This window comes from Pomacea canaliculata, linkage group LG8 (assembly GCF_003073045.1).
Source record: "Pomacea canaliculata isolate SZHN2017 linkage group LG8, ASM307304v1, whole genome shotgun sequence".
In the NCBI taxonomy this organism is placed as follows: domain Eukaryota; kingdom Metazoa; phylum Mollusca; class Gastropoda; order Architaenioglossa; family Ampullariidae; genus Pomacea; species Pomacea canaliculata.
In genome coordinates this window covers 7723211-7740853 of record NC_037597.1, presented here as the reverse complement: position 1 = coordinate 7740853, position 17643 = coordinate 7723211, and the positions used below count along the sequence as shown (strand labels likewise).

At 41.1% G+C, this 17643-nt stretch overlaps 1 protein-coding gene and 1 long non-coding RNA gene across 2 annotated transcripts in view; one reads left to right on the top strand and one right to left on the bottom strand.

The window, feature by feature from the left end:
• The window catches only part of LOC112569990 (protein jagged-1b-like), a 60252-nt gene that overhangs the window by 4293 nt on the left and 38316 nt on the right, over nt 1–17643 (bottom strand). The window contains exons 3-22 of the mRNA XM_025248133.1: nt 12183–12440; nt 11817–11877; nt 11123–11256; nt 10755–10874; nt 10090–10203; nt 9444–9671; nt 9086–9135; nt 8443–8616; nt 7865–8015; nt 7219–7395; nt 6911–7024; nt 6434–6547; nt 5582–5695; nt 5203–5347; nt 4799–4884; nt 4436–4549; nt 4034–4158; nt 3329–3598; nt 486–617; nt 54–216 (exon numbers count right to left, since the gene is read on the bottom strand). Coding sequence (XP_025103918.1) covers nt 54–216; nt 486–617; nt 3329–3598; nt 4034–4158; nt 4436–4549; nt 4799–4884; nt 5203–5347; nt 5582–5695; nt 6434–6547; nt 6911–7024; nt 7219–7395; nt 7865–8015; nt 8443–8616; nt 9086–9135; nt 9444–9671; nt 10090–10203; nt 10755–10874; nt 11123–11256; nt 11817–11877; nt 12183–12440 — 2844 coding nt within the window. The remainder of the gene's footprint in view (nt 1–53; nt 217–485; nt 618–3328; nt 3599–4033; nt 4159–4435; nt 4550–4798; nt 4885–5202; nt 5348–5581; nt 5696–6433; nt 6548–6910; nt 7025–7218; nt 7396–7864; nt 8016–8442; nt 8617–9085; nt 9136–9443; nt 9672–10089; nt 10204–10754; nt 10875–11122; nt 11257–11816; nt 11878–12182; nt 12441–17643) is intronic.
• LOC112569993 lies at nt 629–9604 on the top strand. Its single transcript, XR_003100566.1, has 3 exons — nt 629–2010; nt 5242–5374; nt 9470–9604. It is a non-coding gene; the product is annotated as an uncharacterized LOC112569993 (long non-coding RNA).

Below are 17643 nucleotides of genomic sequence, written 5' to 3'. Positions count from 1 at the left end.
ACACCCAGCTAAATGTTTACTTTATTGAGTGCCTATCAAGTTTTAACAAATACCTGGCGCAGCGGCACTGGCCAAGGATGTCTCAACACGAATCTCAATCACAGATGACAGTGCAGAGCTGTTAGTCTGCTTATGGCTGACCATGGTGGCCACACGGTCAACTGCTGCTTGCAGCACAGGATCCACCCGGCCATCTGAACCTCCTGTATCAGTAGACTGTGAAGACACTCATGTGTTAGAGTGAAGTACACTACTATCTCATTACAATGTGCAGATGATACATATATGCATACTTGTATTCTGTATTACAGTTATGTTCACCTGTTTCACTGAAACAGGAAAAAAATCTGAAATAAAGATTACAGCTATTACAAAACCATGTAGATTACAATGATACAGGTTGGAAATAGTCATTAAAGCAAAATTTAAGTTATTGTAGTGATTATAATTATCTGGAGGCCACTGCCACTGGATGACCGACTTACTATGGTAATTTCAATAGCATCATATTGCTTTTCCTTCATGGCACAAAGTATGTACAATGTGTGGCGCTGTACAATTCGCTTTAGAGCAGGCAGCTGTCTAAGAGACTTGCAGATCCCCTCAACTGACATACCCTGTTTGAAAAACAGATAATATAGATTAGTGAAATAGGAAAAAGAAAGTCTGGAGCTTAGAGCTAGGATATGAGACAATGCCACCCCTCTACTTCATTTTCTGAGCTGTCTATACCCATCCAGTGAAAAACTGTCCATGCTGTATTTTAATTTTTTTGCTGGCACCTGCCCTGATTATTTCACTGAAATGCTCTTCCATTACGTCCCAGCTAGACAACTCCTCGTCTGATGATCGTCTACTCTTCCTGTCACCAAAACAACAGATGGTCACAGACTACTTAGTTATTGTGCAGCGGAACAATGGAACTCTCTCCCTTTCCTTATCCACCACCTACACACTATTGAATCCTTTAAACGTGAACTGAAAACGCACTTCTTCGATCCACAAACATTACTCCTAACAACCTTTCCCATAATGCTAGTCCTTTTTCACGCCCTTCCTTTCGCAATATCATGTTACCCTCAGCTCTTGTTCTTGTTATTTGGTTCATCTTTGTGTTTTCTGTACTTTAGTTTATTCTTCATTAGTACAGATGTTTATTCTTTTATAGTTCATATGTTGTTTGTCTTCCTGTCCCTCGTATTCTGTCCATGTTTCGTTCTTGTTCTTAAGTGCTAAGCTAGCATATATTCCTTAGGGAGTGTGAGTATTCGCTTTACAAATTTTGCATTTTTATTGATTACTATTATTATTTTGAGGTAATTTTTTAACATCAGTAAAAATACCTGGAATTAGATGTAAGGGTAATAAAGGTACAAACTAATGCCAGGCAAACTTCTTCTGACTGTGTGTCCATGTCTGTCGCTACAAAATTCTTTCTAGTGCTTAGTGTACATATTTAGGGGGGGGGGGAAGCGTTATAGTTAATGCAGATGCCAAAACCCTATTTCCAACTTTAATTAATTCTACCCCATTTGCTTTCAACATACAGTGGAAAAACAAATTAAGAAAAAAAAAAAAAACAGAAGTAAGATGAAAAGAAAATGAGATGGAGAAACTATGACAAGTTTATGAATGAGTTAAGGTAGAATAGAGGAAGTGCTCGCTTCAAACCTTCCTTGGCTTAATCTGAAATGGGGAAGATTTCAGTTGCTTAGTTTGTTCTGATCCCCTCCTAAGCACATCAATCATGGGGCTGACGCTGATGTATTTGGGTTAGGAATAGCATTCTTTTTTTCTTTCAATCACATCAAAGGGTTTCTACTGTTTCTCCAGCCTTCGAGTAATTTGCCGATTATCTCTCGTGGATCATTTAGCGTCAACACGGCGCCCTACAGATTCGATTGGATTGCTCGTTCTTCACAAGTACTCTCTGGCGGGAAAGTTTGATAAATGGATAACCTTCGACACAAGCAGGCTTAACTAGTTATGGAACAGACGACCATTGTTAAGGTATGTTTTGCTGAGAGCAAGTCTTGAAACTCCATGAAAATATAACTGTCAAAAAAGTTTTCGAACACTAACTGTATATCTTTTGCCTCTCTCTCTTTCCCCGCCAGGAGGATTTTAGCAAAGACCGTAAACAGTAAACATATACTGTTAATTATGCAGTTTCTGGCTGAGAAAAAAAAATGTTCGCTTGGTCCATGAGAGGAGTTTCTTAGTACAATCCCAGGGTTCCCAGGTCCTTACAATGTCCTTACAAGTCCTTACATATTGAATTTTCGCCGTAAGGCCTTATAAGTCCTTATATTTGCCATGCGGTCCTTACAAATTCTCACACAGGTCCTTACATTTTCTCTGTGACCCTTAAAATGTCCTTATATCGATAAAAATTTACCACAAATTTATTTTCGGAGTCGACTTTGGCGCAAAATACCGACGATTTTTCGCCGCATGTTTGGTCTACACATCTGTACAACACTAGTTGCCCTTCCGTATTCGCAAAAAACACTCTTTTTTCAAAAGAAACTTACTCTTTCTTGAACCTTGATCTTCTAGTACTACTGTGCATAGCTCTATTTCTCTCTCTCTCTTCCCGTTAGAGTGTGTGTGCGAGAGAGAGACATGAACTGACTTTTGTATTACACCAAACGAAAGGCTTTCAGGTTTTGCAATTATTATTACTTAGATTCTAGAAAACTTGGAACATTAACGGTGTATGTTATCAGCGCGCTAAGGACACTTTTTAAGTTATCTAATCTAAATATGGCAGACAGGCATCAAAATTAACTCTTTGATTATTTATTACTAGAAATACATGTATTTGAGAACATAGAGAAGACCACAGATTCATAAATAATACATCTTTCCGACCATACAAGAGAAAAACTTAAGCATTGATGACTGTCACTTAGGTCCTTACGAATGCACGAAAGGTCCTTATAAGGTCCTTATAAGGTCCTTACTTGGCACCATCCCTGTCCCTGGGAACCCTGCAATCCACAGCCCTCATTCCATTATATGGGTTTAGCGAATAGAAGACGCTATTTTTCTTTTCATCTTTTATTCCGTCCTTTATTCTGATCCCAAATCTTTCATTTCTGTGTATGCTCACATTCATTTTGTACGATTTTAGCGAACGCAAAATAACGCTAAAAATATATATATATCATTAAAACACAAGTAAGTTGAAGTAACAGGCTATAATGCAGCAGATCGAGGCGAATTTTAGGTACCCCTACAATCGAGTGTCGCGCCCCTGACGTAACGATCTAACTTACGAAATTTCTGCATCTCACTTCAAGTCTTATGGTGCAACTGTACTTACCATTGGCATCTTCGACATGTCGAATACTAGCTGCATTCTTGCGCAGGTGGTTGTCAGATGTGCCGCGTTGGGTACGCAGCTGGGATCTGCTCCCGGCGGGGTGGCGTCGCTGACGACGCTGACCGTAGGCACGCATAAGCCCCAGGGTAGGCAGGGCGGTGTCAAGCACATCTTCTGGGTCTGAACAACGCACGTATGGTCAAGGGCACACTCCATGGCCGACTCGGTCAGATTCGGATGCGTCAGACAATTGCGAGGTCCGCACCAGATCTGCACAGGGCGGATAACAAAGCAAAACAATTGATAATAACATTTCTTACTTTCTTGACAACTTTAATTACAGAAAACATCACAAAATGTTTGCAACAAGGTAGGACATCTAAAAGGTAAAAAATTGCATAGGCGCTAACTGACCGCATGGGCTGTGGACATACGTGGCCCACTGTATCTAATACACATCATGTGGAAGATGGGACTCATCCTTCAGCAGCTACCTTTACCTGAGAAATCAGGTACCCACTCCTGCTGTTTAGTTTCTCGATAGGGGAAGAGTTTTCTCAAACCAGAGAGATCTAAGTCACAGGGAACAGTTCTACCTGTATCTTTGTCTAGCGTGCATCTCTTTCACACACACAGACACACAAACAATGGGGACCTGTAAAACACAAACACACGTACGTGGGCAAAGAGGAGGAAAAAGTTTACCTTTGTACAACGCACTTTGCCATTGTCGCATGTGCACGAATTACACTCGTGCTCCCACGTCATACCATCAGGAAAAATTCGCCTGTTGTGTTCACATGACTTTGGCGAAGGCGTCTGACCAATTACTGTAAATAAATTATTTCTCTTATTCAGATTTTCCCTCATAACAGCTATTCTAAACAGGAAAGAACTGGATAGAGGAGAAATCGTACGACATTTAAGCTTATGGTATGTTTTTATTACTTGTTTTCTATTTTTTGGAACACCTGATTTGTATTATCATTCTTCTCAGATTTTTTTCCTTTAGCAAAGTTCTATAAAAAATTTTTTTAAAAGACACACCTGGAGAAAAGTTTTGAATCTGCATGTACCCTTGCATGCATTTACGTCAATTTCACATACCTGACTGACAGCGGTCACCAGTGCGACCAGGGGGGCAGATACAGCGGAACTTGGCGATCTCATCAATGCACGTGCTGCCGTAGGTACAAGGACTGGACGCGCACTCATTTATGTCTAGGAATAGAGCATCGCTAGGTGAGGTAAAATGCCGGCACTTTTTCCGCCATGCGGATGAAAATAGTCTAGTCTATGAAGTTGCATGTACTTCGTTCCAAATCAGCTCTAAGAAACAAAGTGTAAGTCTCAGATATAACTCTACTTTATTAGCCTTTAATAGACCACCAAGCATAAAGAAGTGACTTGTAGAACACCATTGAGCAGACGAAGAAAAGAGAAAATAAATAACATAAAATAAATACTCACTGACCCGGCAGTCCGGACCAGAAAAACCAGGTGCACACTGACATATATACCAGTTAATGCCATCACGACAGGTGCCTCCGTTGTAGCTATAGGAGAGAGAAAACCTTGAACAAATCTGGTGAATTGTCCTTTCGTGTATCATGTAATACAAATAACCTACGACCATTGTAGGCTGATTCAGCAGCACCAGTTCACACAGAAAGAGAGAGAGGGTGAGTCTTCAAACTATAAGATCAAACTACGTAAAGAAGATAAATTATAGATATTTTAGACAGTCATTAAATACTGCATACGACAGGGTCATCACCTGTGCACACAGGTGCTTCGATAAGCTACCGTGCCTTGCTAGCCATTTCACACATAGACAATTACAGTTTCGCAATCACTTGGTCACACAATCTCACCATGGATGAGGGTTGCAGTCGTTGACGTTTATTTCACAGGTAGCGCCCTCAAAGCCGTCCTGGCATAGGCAAGTGAAGCTGTCTCCACTATTGACACAGGTACCTTGATTGCCGCAAGGGTTGCTGTCGCACGCATGGACCGACGCTACACAGCAGACAGGAGATTCAAAACGTGAGATCTTATGCTTGCGTCTTTTTCTCTCTCTCTCTCCTTCTTTTCTCAGCCGCCATCTTCTTACCATGTACATGCATCTATTTATCTCACCATGTGCAGAATGTACAACAGCATGAAAAGGCTATGTAAGCATGACATACACTTACAGAACCACTGGATATTTTGCACATTGATAGTGTAAAAGGACAGAGAACTACAACTTACGGAACTGACAAGAGTTTCCTTCCCACCCATGAGGACATCTGCAGGAGTAGGTGTCTCCCAGATCGACACAGGTGCCGCCGTTAAGACATGTCTCTCTGTCGCAGTGGCCATTACCTTGAAGAAAAAACTTTACATTATTTGCTTGTAAAAGTCTTGAAAGGAGACCTGCAACATTTTCTGTTACCCAACTGCCTGGGTTATAAAGTGCAAATCTGTTGCATGGTCGTTTATTTGTTAGCACGTCGGTGAGCCTTGCTTTCCGTTCTTTGCCTTCGTTCTGGGTTGCATGAGAATTTTATCGCCCTTCCCTCACACAAAAAGTCCCATAATTTAAAGAGAGTAAACGGGTCATACGGGCATTTTAATGGACGGAAAGAGATATAAATTTTCATGCAACCTGAACCAGGAGCGTGTTTAAATTTTACGATTTCTCGTGATTTACCTCTAAAATGTGGGAGATGCTTTTTTTATTACCTCTACCTGTTAACTTAAGGGTGAAAGGAGACTAGAGGGAAGATAAACCAACCATCACCAGCACCTTCATTACGAACAGACCATGAAACTATTTTCCGATCTTTCTAGCTTCCTCTACCGCCTGAGTGGTGGCTGCTCAGTGTTGTGCACATTTGTAAATTGCTATGTCTTTTCTTGGTTTCTGATTTCCTGTTAGTGCAAGTTGACAGCACTGGCGAATACTTGTATGCTTTCCCCTTGTTTAAGACCGTTCTTAACCGGGAAAAGCGCTGAATCATCGAACATTCGAAGTGCTCTAAAGTCCCTTTGTATGTATTGACAAACGAGTTCGACATGTGTCTGGTTAAGGTCTTATACATAGGTGAATATTTCACTCACGCAGCGCACAAGTCTTTCCTTTCCATCCGGCGACACACTGGCACAGAAATTCTCCAGTTATGTCAATGCAACGACCATTATTCCGACATGGATTGGGATCGCAGTCATTTTTATCTGGAAAGATGAAAAAACATGAAGTAATTATTGCCATTTTGACTTCGGTATAAATAAGCTAATGAAATTTATTTGATGCCTAATATTCTTCGAAGTGCTGAGGATTTGGTTATGGACCAGAGTGCAAGAACGCAAGAGGGTGGATAAACAAAGTTGACTTAATGATGAAACAAAGGAATATTAACATATATTCACATAATATCTTGCTGTAAAGTCATTTACAAATCTTTTAAAATCATATCACATGAAAGTGGGGGTGACAAGACATAGATAGGCAATTATAAGTGATGAGTAAGAAACAGAAAGACAAAACGGAAAGACTGAGAGTGGATATACAGGCAGACAGATGGAGAACGAACGTACTGATATTACAGAGAGCGCCTTCCCATCCTTCGGGACAGATGCACTGGTACGAGTTGACTCCATCGATGCATGTACCCAGATTTTGACAGGGGTTGCTGGCACAGTCATCAATATCTGAAAGACAGGAAAATAAATATTTCGTTTATAAAAGTGTTAATTGCATTTTATGACTAGTATTAATGTATATGTCGTGCGCATCATTGCGTCACGGGCCATAAAAGTATCCTTTAGCCATCTACTGTAGACGTCCTAAACTGCAATAGCTTGAGAAAAAAGATTATGAGTCATTTTAGACTGTGGCCACATACTCAAATGACAGTAGGTGCCTGCGTATCCAGGAGCGCATGCACACGAAAAGCCCCCGTTTGGTTGGCTGATGCAGATGCCATTCTTGCCGCACACTCCCGACGAGATGAGCCGGAAGCGGTCGACGGAGTCGTTGGATCGTTTTTCCGATGGGATGGAAATTGTACAGCTGTCAATGACTGGAAAAAAGTAGTCTGGACATGAAGCACAGTTCTGTCAGTGAAATCAAGACACGCATGCACGCACACACAATCTCTCTCCCTCTTTCACGTATGCGTGCGCAGAAAGAGAGAGACAGAGAGTGACTTCGAAATCTGTAAGATGCAAAAAACGTGAAAAAAACTCCTCGTTGGCACTTCCGAGGTTAGACAGTCTTTCTGTCTGTCAATGCATATAGTCTAGATCGAACACCATGTCTTTCAGCGGTGTTTTTTTTCTCCAAGACGTGGTGTACATCTTTCCCTCGTTTCTGCCTACATCTTTGTTTCTAAACTTTTTTTTTTTTTGAGTTCTTATTTGATGGGGCACGAATGGAAAGCTGCCCGAACTAAGGTAATGCTAAGGTTAAGAAATCCGAGAGCATTTCCCTATGAAAATCGTCATCCGACATCCCGCCAACATCAAATCAGGTGTGAAGGGCAAACTGACCTTCACACGACTGGGCAGTGCATTGTTCACGCGGGATGGAGCAATCTTTGCCCGTCCAGCCATCCTGACAGTGGCAGAAAAAGTCTCCTTGAACATTGAAGCAGCTGGCGCCCTGTTTGCATGGGTTTGGACTGCACGGGTCGACATCGATCTGCAAACAGACATGAATGTCGTGAGATGCCATTTGGTGTGATAATGAAAGTACAGAATGCAGGCTTGTTCATCATCATCATCATCATCATCATCATCATCATCATCATCATCATCATCATCATCATCATCATCATCATCATCATCATCATCATCATCATCATCATCATCATCATCATCATCATCATCATCATCATCATCATCATCATCATCATCATCATCATGCATCATCATCATCATCAATCATATCATAGGGTTAGAAAGGACTCGGAAAGATGATGTTATTGACTCATATTTTTGGAGATACTGTTTTGACTCTCTGAGTCATCTGCCCGAAAAAATTACTCTTGTCTTAAAGGTTAAGGGAAAGGGAGGGAAGCAGTGTTTTTTAGTTCAAACTCCTTTTGCGCTAAGGGCAAGACTGATACCTGACACAGAAGACCCGTGTACCCAGGGGCACACTGGCACTGGAAGGCAGCCTGGGTGTCGTGACACGTGGCTCCATGCTGACAAGGGTTGCTGGCACACTCATTTATCTCCACCTCACAAAGTGCCCCCGTGAATCCAGGAAGACACGCACAGTTGAAGTCGTTCACCAGGTCCTGAACAAACCATCGGACATCACTTAGACCTCTTGTCATGCTGTGTATTGAAATGCTTGAGCATATCATAGTTAAATCGCGGATTTTTCAAATTCTGACTTTAAGTGGAATATGGATTTTGCGTTTGTGGGCTAATTCGTAGAGTTTTTCTTTCTGTTTGAAGTATTTTAAGATAGGAGTTATAAACACCTCTCCACTAATTCTGCTTCGGGTTTTAACCGGACCTCAATCTTCTTTTGTAATATAAGTGTATGAGCTCTCTCTCTCTCTCACACACACGCACACAAGCGTGTGCGTATTCCACTATTTTGGTCTCCCACTCTCTCTGTTTCTCTCGGTCTGAATTTCAGTCTTTATGGATAGGAGGCTGACATGCAACAGTGGTATCTGATAGTGTGTGAGATGCATTCACATTATGACAATATACTATGCTTTTTATTTATGAAAAACATGAATGTCCTTTACTCACAACACAGACTGCTCCGTTCTGGCAGATGACGCCTCTGCAATTGTCAATGTCTAAAAAAGATAAAGATATTGTCAGTGGTTAGAGAAGACGATTCCTCATTTGACTGGCATTGCTACAATAGAAACATGGCGTCCGCTTCGAAGTTCCATCAGCGCTCGTATCTCTTTTCCGTAGACAAAGTTGCCCATAAAGGTTTAAGGTCATAAAAGACAGTGAAAGATGATAGTGAGCGGCATTTTAAAGCACAAGCATTTTTGTTTTTACTCATGCACGTGCATGCTCACGGACTCTCGCACTCTTTATCCTTTACACACACACATCGACACGCACACACAGATATGAAAGCATAAATACATACTGATGTCACATTTTTTTCCGGTCCAGCCGGGCTGACACTCGCAGAAGTAGTCACCGATGAGGTTGCGGCAGGCATAGGCGTTGGCGCAGGGGCTGCCACTGCACTCGTCCGCATCCAGCTGACAATGGGGGCCTTGCCAGCCAGGTGGACACACGCATTCGTACCCGTTCTCCCTGTCCTCGCACGTCCCGCCATGCAGACAAGGGTTTGATTGGCATTCGTCAATGTCTGCAAAAATTACGAGAGACGAAACCATGTCTTACAGTTGGTCCTCGTGAGTTGAAAGGTTAGACGCAAGACAGCCCGATAAGTGTTGGGATAGAGACGAAAGCAGAGCTATGTAAACGACGTGAGTAAAATATAGTATTAAGGTACTGAGGTGACAAAACTACAACACTAGGCTACCGAGGTAAGAAATATATTATTTATTTTGGTCCTGACATAACAAATTGAAATAATATACCGATAGTGATATTATGAAGTACACACGAATAGTGGCTGAGAATCTTAATGTGTAAAGTGTGTTTTGGAGAGAAGATTTTGGTGTGTGCATGTGTGTGTTTATAATACAGCGTGTCGCTGTATTATACCTCAGTGCAGTGCTAATGTGAGAAGCAAAAAAAAGACAGCACATGGATATACTAACTTATGAGGCACGTCTCTCCGGTCCAGCCGGTTGGGCAGTTGCAGGCGAATCCGTTTATAATGTCCACACAGGTTCCTCCGTGTGCACAAGGGTTCTTGCTGCAAGCATGCTCCGCTGAAACAGGTCATGACATTCATAACGGTTAAATTTTTGGAGTTTTACGGCACCAGATAGACCACCATAATTGTGCTCATTAAGGTGTGTGCTTTCTATCTTTGGCTCTGTCAGTGACACACACTTCAACCGAAATGCAAATGTACGTATATGCCTGCACTCTCACATATTCCTTTTCACTATCATAGTAAACTTCTGAAGAAGTAAGATAACTGTACAGCTGTGGAAGCATGATCACATTGTATACTCCTGACGAAGAATGACGACTTCTAGATAATGCAGTCCTCTTCCATCTTTACTGACCACGCAACGGCCCAACGCAACTCTCTTACAACGTATGTATTTGGTCATTCTCATTACTTAGCCGTGAAATAAATCTTTCACTTTCCCCCGCCTGCCTTCCATGAGGATCTTTATTTCATTTATTGGAACATTAATAGATGTTATTAATTTCTTGATCTAGGCTGGTTTTTTTTTTTAAAGCTTTGAAATGTATTTCAGATGTTGCTACGGTAGGTGCAAGGCTTAAACATGGTCGTTAAAAGTATTACCTATTTCACAATTTTTTCCCGTGAAACCTTTAGGACACGTGCATTCATATTCATCTGGTTTGGTGTTTCGGCAGATGCCATCATTCTTGCATGGAAAGTGGCGGCCACAGTAGTTTAAGTCTGAAAAATAGACAAATTATTATTATTTGCAAAAACTTTAATTAAATAAAAGAAAAATAAAGGCACATGACTAACCCACACAGTAGCCTTATGCACAATGCAATACGAGTTTTAAGAAGAAATCGATGGTTGTTTCTGTCAGGGAAGAAAATGGCAGAAAGTACACTACTGGATTTTCGTCTTTCGATAATAACGTTAAACTGTAATACCCTTGCACTTGAAGTCATTTTTCTGCATACTTCTCTTACCTTTGTCGCACAAGATGTCTCCCCAGTTCAGGTCACAGACACATTGCCATGGTGACCCATTACAAGAACCATGCTGGCATCCTGGGTACGGAATGCATTGGTCGCACAGTTCTCCTTGCCAGCCGTACACACACCTGCGCATGTGATACTTCACAGGTGAGTATTTTAGGGTCAGTTTTGAAGATTAATGAGCGATGATTGATTGCATGCATGTTTCATATCTCGGACTGCGTCCAATTAGACTTGTCTAAAACATCTTAAGGTAATGTGATATATTTATGACTTTGGTTGCCATGGAGATTTATGTGCCTTAGAAATTATATATAAAAAGATTATCCTTTCTTATTTACAGACATTTACTTCAAAGCTTGTTAGCTTAACAATAGCGTCATGTTAGCTGAGAATGACGCCATGCTAGCTGAGAATGACGTCATACTACACCAACTCAAACTAATATGAAGTATATAGCGGATTGTTGTACATTTCGAGTGCGTGTGTGTGTGTGCGCGCGCGCGCGTTTGCGAGAGCTTTATAATCCATAACTTTCTGCTTGCTCATGTGCCTACAAAAATGTAAAACCTGGCTTACGAAAGCACATTATTAGAGCTTGCAGAAGAAGCAACAAAGTGAATCTTTTCAAATTATAAGTAAAATTAAAAAGTCTGAGAATTGTTGTCGCTTTTTCCTTCCTCACCTGCATTCACCTGGTCTCTGGCATGATCCGTGGACAGCATGGCACCCCTGCCGACATATGGCTGGAGACAAGAAGAATACAATAACTGTAATACTACATTTTAGGTCTCTAGATGTGATGTAGATACGCGTGAATGCACAGCGTTATTTCCGATTTAAAATCTTCAAAGAAACGAAAGTGAAAAAGGCACAGACGCAGAGAAATCCTCAGAAAAAGATACTAACAGAGAGGAAAGAGCGCGCGCGCACACACACAGACTGTGACAAGAGCCTTATCATATGAACGCGTCACATAAGCAAACTCATATGAACGTATCGTTTTCCAGATAACGATGGTATAACGTCTCTGCGTTTTCACACTACTCACCTGTTTCGCACTCCTTGCCCATCCAGCCATCCAGACAGACCTTGTCTCCGTGCGCGTCGCACGTAAAGTGTCCGAGGACGTCGTCGTTGCCCGGGCGACAGAGCTTGGTGCACGTGGTGTTGTAGTAGTGACGGTCGCAGACGACGCGGATGCGGAACGTGATGCTGGCAGTGGCGCCGGTGTGGGTGATGGTGTGCCAGTCCTGTCCAGGTAAGATGATGCCGGAGTGTGCTGTCCTGTCGATCAGATTGCCTTCATCTGGAAACAGACACGGTCTCTTGGTGATCGTCGCGTTCTCTATCGCCATCTATATAACACACTTCACTAGAGCCTGTGTAGACGTCGTTGATGTCACGAGATGGGTCGGGCACGTGCATGAGAATTAAGAATATATTTTCGTCAGCTTGGCTCAAAAAATAAGTGTCAACATTTGTGCCACTGTGCCACTTATATGATGCTCGAATTTTACTCGGCTGTAAATCTAGGGTTAGTAATAGAAAGAGCACTTAATTTATCATTTGAAAAATCTAATAACTTTTTTATAAAAATGTTTCAAAAGTAGTTCATAGAAGTGATTGAATCCGTATTGCATAGTTTCTCCTTTTACATTCGAAATTGATACTCTTATGCTGAAAACAGAATACTACTAAAGATCTTTTTACCAGGGGAGCGCCAAAGACCGTGCACTTAAACATTATTACGGCAAAATTCTCATATATATCCTTTAATGACAGACACCTTAAAAAACAAAGCAAAGACAATTCCACAGCCAGCAGAGGCCTTGGGCGTAGCCTGTCTTCTGTTGTTAATCGTTCTTGTGCTGTTAAGAAGAGGCTTTTTATGCCAGAATGACTTCGTGTCATACAGCACTGTAATTTATCGACATTAGGCCGGCGGCATCATCAAAGGTTAATGAAGATTCACCTTACTGTTGGCTGGGTTTCTTGGCTTATCATCAGAGAAGATGACAGCTCTCATTTGGTGGTGTCCTTATGGCGGACGTCATCATTTTTCGTGATTGTCATTCTAATGGCTCAGGTATCACGGAGCTATTATTTTCCAATTTTCTCCCGCTTTTACTCTTTCCCTCTCTCCGCATTATTCGCTTGTGTGCTTTTTTCTTGCAGTCTTTTCTGCACCTTTGAACTGTCGACCTTTGATCTGGATCTTTTAATTTTGATTATGATTAATTTTCTGAACAATATATGCCTAATCAAGGCGTTTTAAGCGACAACATGATGAAAAGAGAAACGAGACAGTTGGCTGTTGTGTTAAGAAATGCGTGGTGCAGGCAACAGTTTAAGACAATTCAAAGACCTTATTTTCTTATTTTTCCCCACTTAGATACTAAAGATTACAAAATATTTACAGAAGACCTTACCGGTTTCCCCAACCTTTCTTTAGAGGGCAGACCAGTTCAAACAAAGCATTCATCTGTAGTTTTCTCTTTCTTCATTTTTCGGCTATTTGTAAAGTCAGTCATTCAAAACTCCATAAACATAGAATTTTCAGGTGTTTACACCTTGTTCTGACGTTCACGACTTTTGCAAATTTCCATCGCACGAGTAATATTATAATAGTCACAGCGTTTGTTGTTGTGTCCTCAGCGTACATTATCCCGCAGTAAACCCTCATATTTTTCATGTAGAATAAGGGAGAGAGAAAGAAAAGCTTTAGGGAAGCAAGAGCAGGGGTGAACACAGCTCATCTCATACGTCTTAGCAACAAGCTGCAGACGCATTCTTTATCCGATTCACAAAAAACAGTTTTGTGCCAAGTGGAGAGGAGGCGGGGTTTAGAAAACTATTTTGGAGCCAACATATCGATTCCCTGGACTCAAAACTTAGTCGTCTGTCATCGGCAGAAGGCAGCGCTTGCAGGCAGGGCCATTCCAGAGCTGAGGCGCAGGCAAGTAGGCGGAGTCTGCGAGCGCTACTACTGGAAGAATTTATCGATTTTCGAAGGCCGGTATGTCGGTCTCCTCTGTGATCTTCCATATCATCAGTAAGCGTCGTGCCTGGGCGACCCTCTCAGCTCCTACTGCCATCTGCCCAAGCCAGTGACTTGTTAAATAGAGGGCTGTAGAAACATTTTGCATCATTTTCTATGATAAAATAAATTTCGATGAAAAAAAGTATTTTCAACTAGTTGTTGATGACGTGGTATCTTCTATCTCTATTCGCAGTTTGTGAACTTTAATGACTTTGAAAGGACTGTGTCATAGATTGAAGTCATAATCCAGGAAAAGAATAATATAACGATCTAAGACGATGTCTTATGATTTACATAAAAGATCACGACAGGAGACAATGATATATGATTAGTACAATAGTAGGAATGCCCGGCTCGCGAAATAATTTGGTCTGGCCCTTCCAAGACAGAAATTATTTTTTTCAATTGATAATTTTGTATGACCCGTGAATGATCTTATAAATATTCAAATGGCCCTCAGAGGGAAATAAGGTTCCTCACTTCTGGATTAGTATAACGGGTTACGGTCTTAGACAACGTCTTATGATTATATAACATGATAATATAACAGGTAAAGATTTAAATGTATCAGTAGAGTAATAAGTCACAGTTGTGTTACGAGTAGTATAACAAATCGCAGTCTTTTAAAATTTGTATGATTAATAGTTCAGTTCAGGGTCTTAGATATTTTTTAGGGTAATAGATCAATGGATTAGTATTTGACGATGTCTTATGATTAATATACAGAATAATGAATATAGATATTTCACGTTCCTCCAATTTTTTCTCCACCTTATTTTACTTTCATGGTTTTCGGTAGCGAGGCCACGTCGCCTTTGTATTCAACTGAAAGGATAACGCATGTGGTACTTATCTTTCAAATGTTATTTGTATGATTCCTGATAACTTACGCTTTTAGGATTTAGAAGTCTTTAAACTTCATGAATAAATGATCAAATGCCATCAACACACAAATGGAAATCTGGAGGTTAGATTGTGGGGATAGAAGTGTTGTGTGGTTTCTCTCTTTTTCAGCGAGGATGAAAAGCTCAAAAACAAAAAAACAAACAAAAAAAAAAAAAAAAAAACGGGACGACTTCAAGCTTTAACTTAAAAAGATTTTGAACAGTTCTAAGGATAAACTCGATTAAGCTTTTTAGATACCTTGAAATACGGCAGAACTGGATGCACGAAATAAAATATCAAAACTCAACAGGACATTTGAAAGTCTCAAACGTGTGATGGAGGACAGACTTTGAGAGAGATATATATATAGAGGCGCTTGGGTTAGTAACAAATCAACCTGCTACATATAAAACACCTTTATTTCACCTTGGTCTGACACTTCTCACCTGTTAAACTGGATACGCTTTATGAAAGTAAGATAACCGCAGACACTCATTCTTCCTTGCGTGCTGAGCTTGCGCTAGTTTAGTATCTATCTTTAAGGTTTTCAGGACTGTAGCCATTTGCCAGTGAAATTAAAAAAGAAAAATAAGAGCAAGACAAAAAAAATAATAATAATAAACGTAGTCTACTTTTCCGTGGAGAGGAAAAGTACAGTGTACTAGGTAGTCTGGTAGTAAAAGTCAGGCGTGTGGTGCGTGTTCCGGACGATGCCTTTCGGAGTGTTCATGTCATCCATCACTTTTTTGCTTTGCGTGATGTAGGTATAAGGTTGGGTGGGTAAACACTGTTTCATCAGGAAGACAACAATCATACGCGCACCTAGCTACTTTGGTGGCAAACTCTTACACTGCATGGGCATTCTCTTTGTCAGTTACATGACCCCTCCTTTCCTCGCCCTCTCCCCTTTTCCCAGAAAATCGAGGAAATAAATCTGTCTAGATACCAAAGAAGAATCTGGTGCCATTGGACCGACAAATGTATTTCACGTCTGGATGGTGGTTTCTGCTTCAAAGTGAGATCCATAGGATTAAACAGGGCTGTGTCTGAATGGTGTGAAAGCTAGAAAGGAAAAACAATAAGACTGTTGTTATGTTCATACAACGAGTATGCACTCAGTTTTGATAGGCAACCTCCTAAACCCAGTTACGTCTTTTCAATTCATGCATTGCATTATTATAGTTGGGAAACAAAAAGCCCTCCATAAAAATAAAGGTGGCCAAATTGTTTGAACAAATGAATTTTTGAAATTGAAAAATGTGCGAGTTTTATGTCTAAAGAAAATTCCTTGGAAGCAAATTACTTTTAAAAAATACACGTGTTAGAGGTTTGCGTGGCATAGATAAGCGCATAGCATAAACTTTAGCTATCGACAGAGAAACTTCATAGCGTTACAAATATTGTGTGATTTGTATACTACGTGTATACTTTTAAAAAATACAAAATAAAATGTTAAGCTGTTTAGAAAAAAATAAAACTATGTGACTTTCAACCGCTCTGATTGTCGTACACATCACAACAAACAAGCCTCCACCTTCACAAGTCTTCCCCATTGTTTTCTGTTACTATCATCAGCACAACCCTTTTGAAAGTTTCAGCTGCTCAGTAACTCTAGATCATGTGACCTCACAAAACAATCTAAAAAGTCTTTGTACAGTTCGTGGGAAACGTCACTGAACGTGTAGTTTTTCAGCGAATTTCAAATCATGTGATTACCCAGTGATCATTGTATTATTGCTGAGTATTGCCTGTGAACCCTAACCCTTCTTAAGGGGGTGAATGTCGTCAGACTTTTGACCAAGATTGATAAAGCTTTTCATGAATGTCACAGGAAACCAGTGGTTTTAGGCAAACCTTCGAGACTTCGGTCAACATGCAGTGGGACTTAAGGTCACTTTGCGGACAGCTTGACACATGTGGAAAAGCTCAGCACCAATAAAACCGTAATTACAGGAGACAATGATTTAGTTGGCGTGGCATATGCTCTCTTCTGGCAATCCTTGTCTGCTGTCTTTCTCCTTGTCTGTATGCTGGCTTGCTCCTCCGGCTTGTTGCCGCCTTATCTGATGAGCGATAGTGGCAACAGGAGGTACGTAAATAGTACTTTGAAGACCGCCTGCAAATAAACCGGCGTGTTCTAGGTGTAATCTGGGAGACGAAGAAAGATGTCTGCTTGACGGCTTTGAAGACGAGGGGTGGCGGGGGTGACGGAGCGCGGGGTCGTAGTCAGCTTCAGTGTATTATTGCTAAGGTTTTTCCCCAGCCACGTCTCACTTCTAGCTCTTCCGTTTTCTTGTCTGTGTGTGTCACAATATTTGTATGATCGTCGCGCTGGGGTGTGTTAGCTTGAGGACTTTTTCCCCCGTCTTCCAGATATGCAAAAAATTAAATTTCTTTCAAGCTTTCTGGTAGATTTTGTTGCAGTCTCTCTACTTTTAGCGCCCCCCTCCTTCTCTTTCCACTTTCTTGCTCTCTTCTTTACCTCGCCAGACACAATCTGTATCTACCTAAACGCCTGTCAGCTTTTCTTGGTTTGTCTCTCGTTGTCTTCAGCTTCTCTCTTCAAACTGTAGCTGACGCGCGC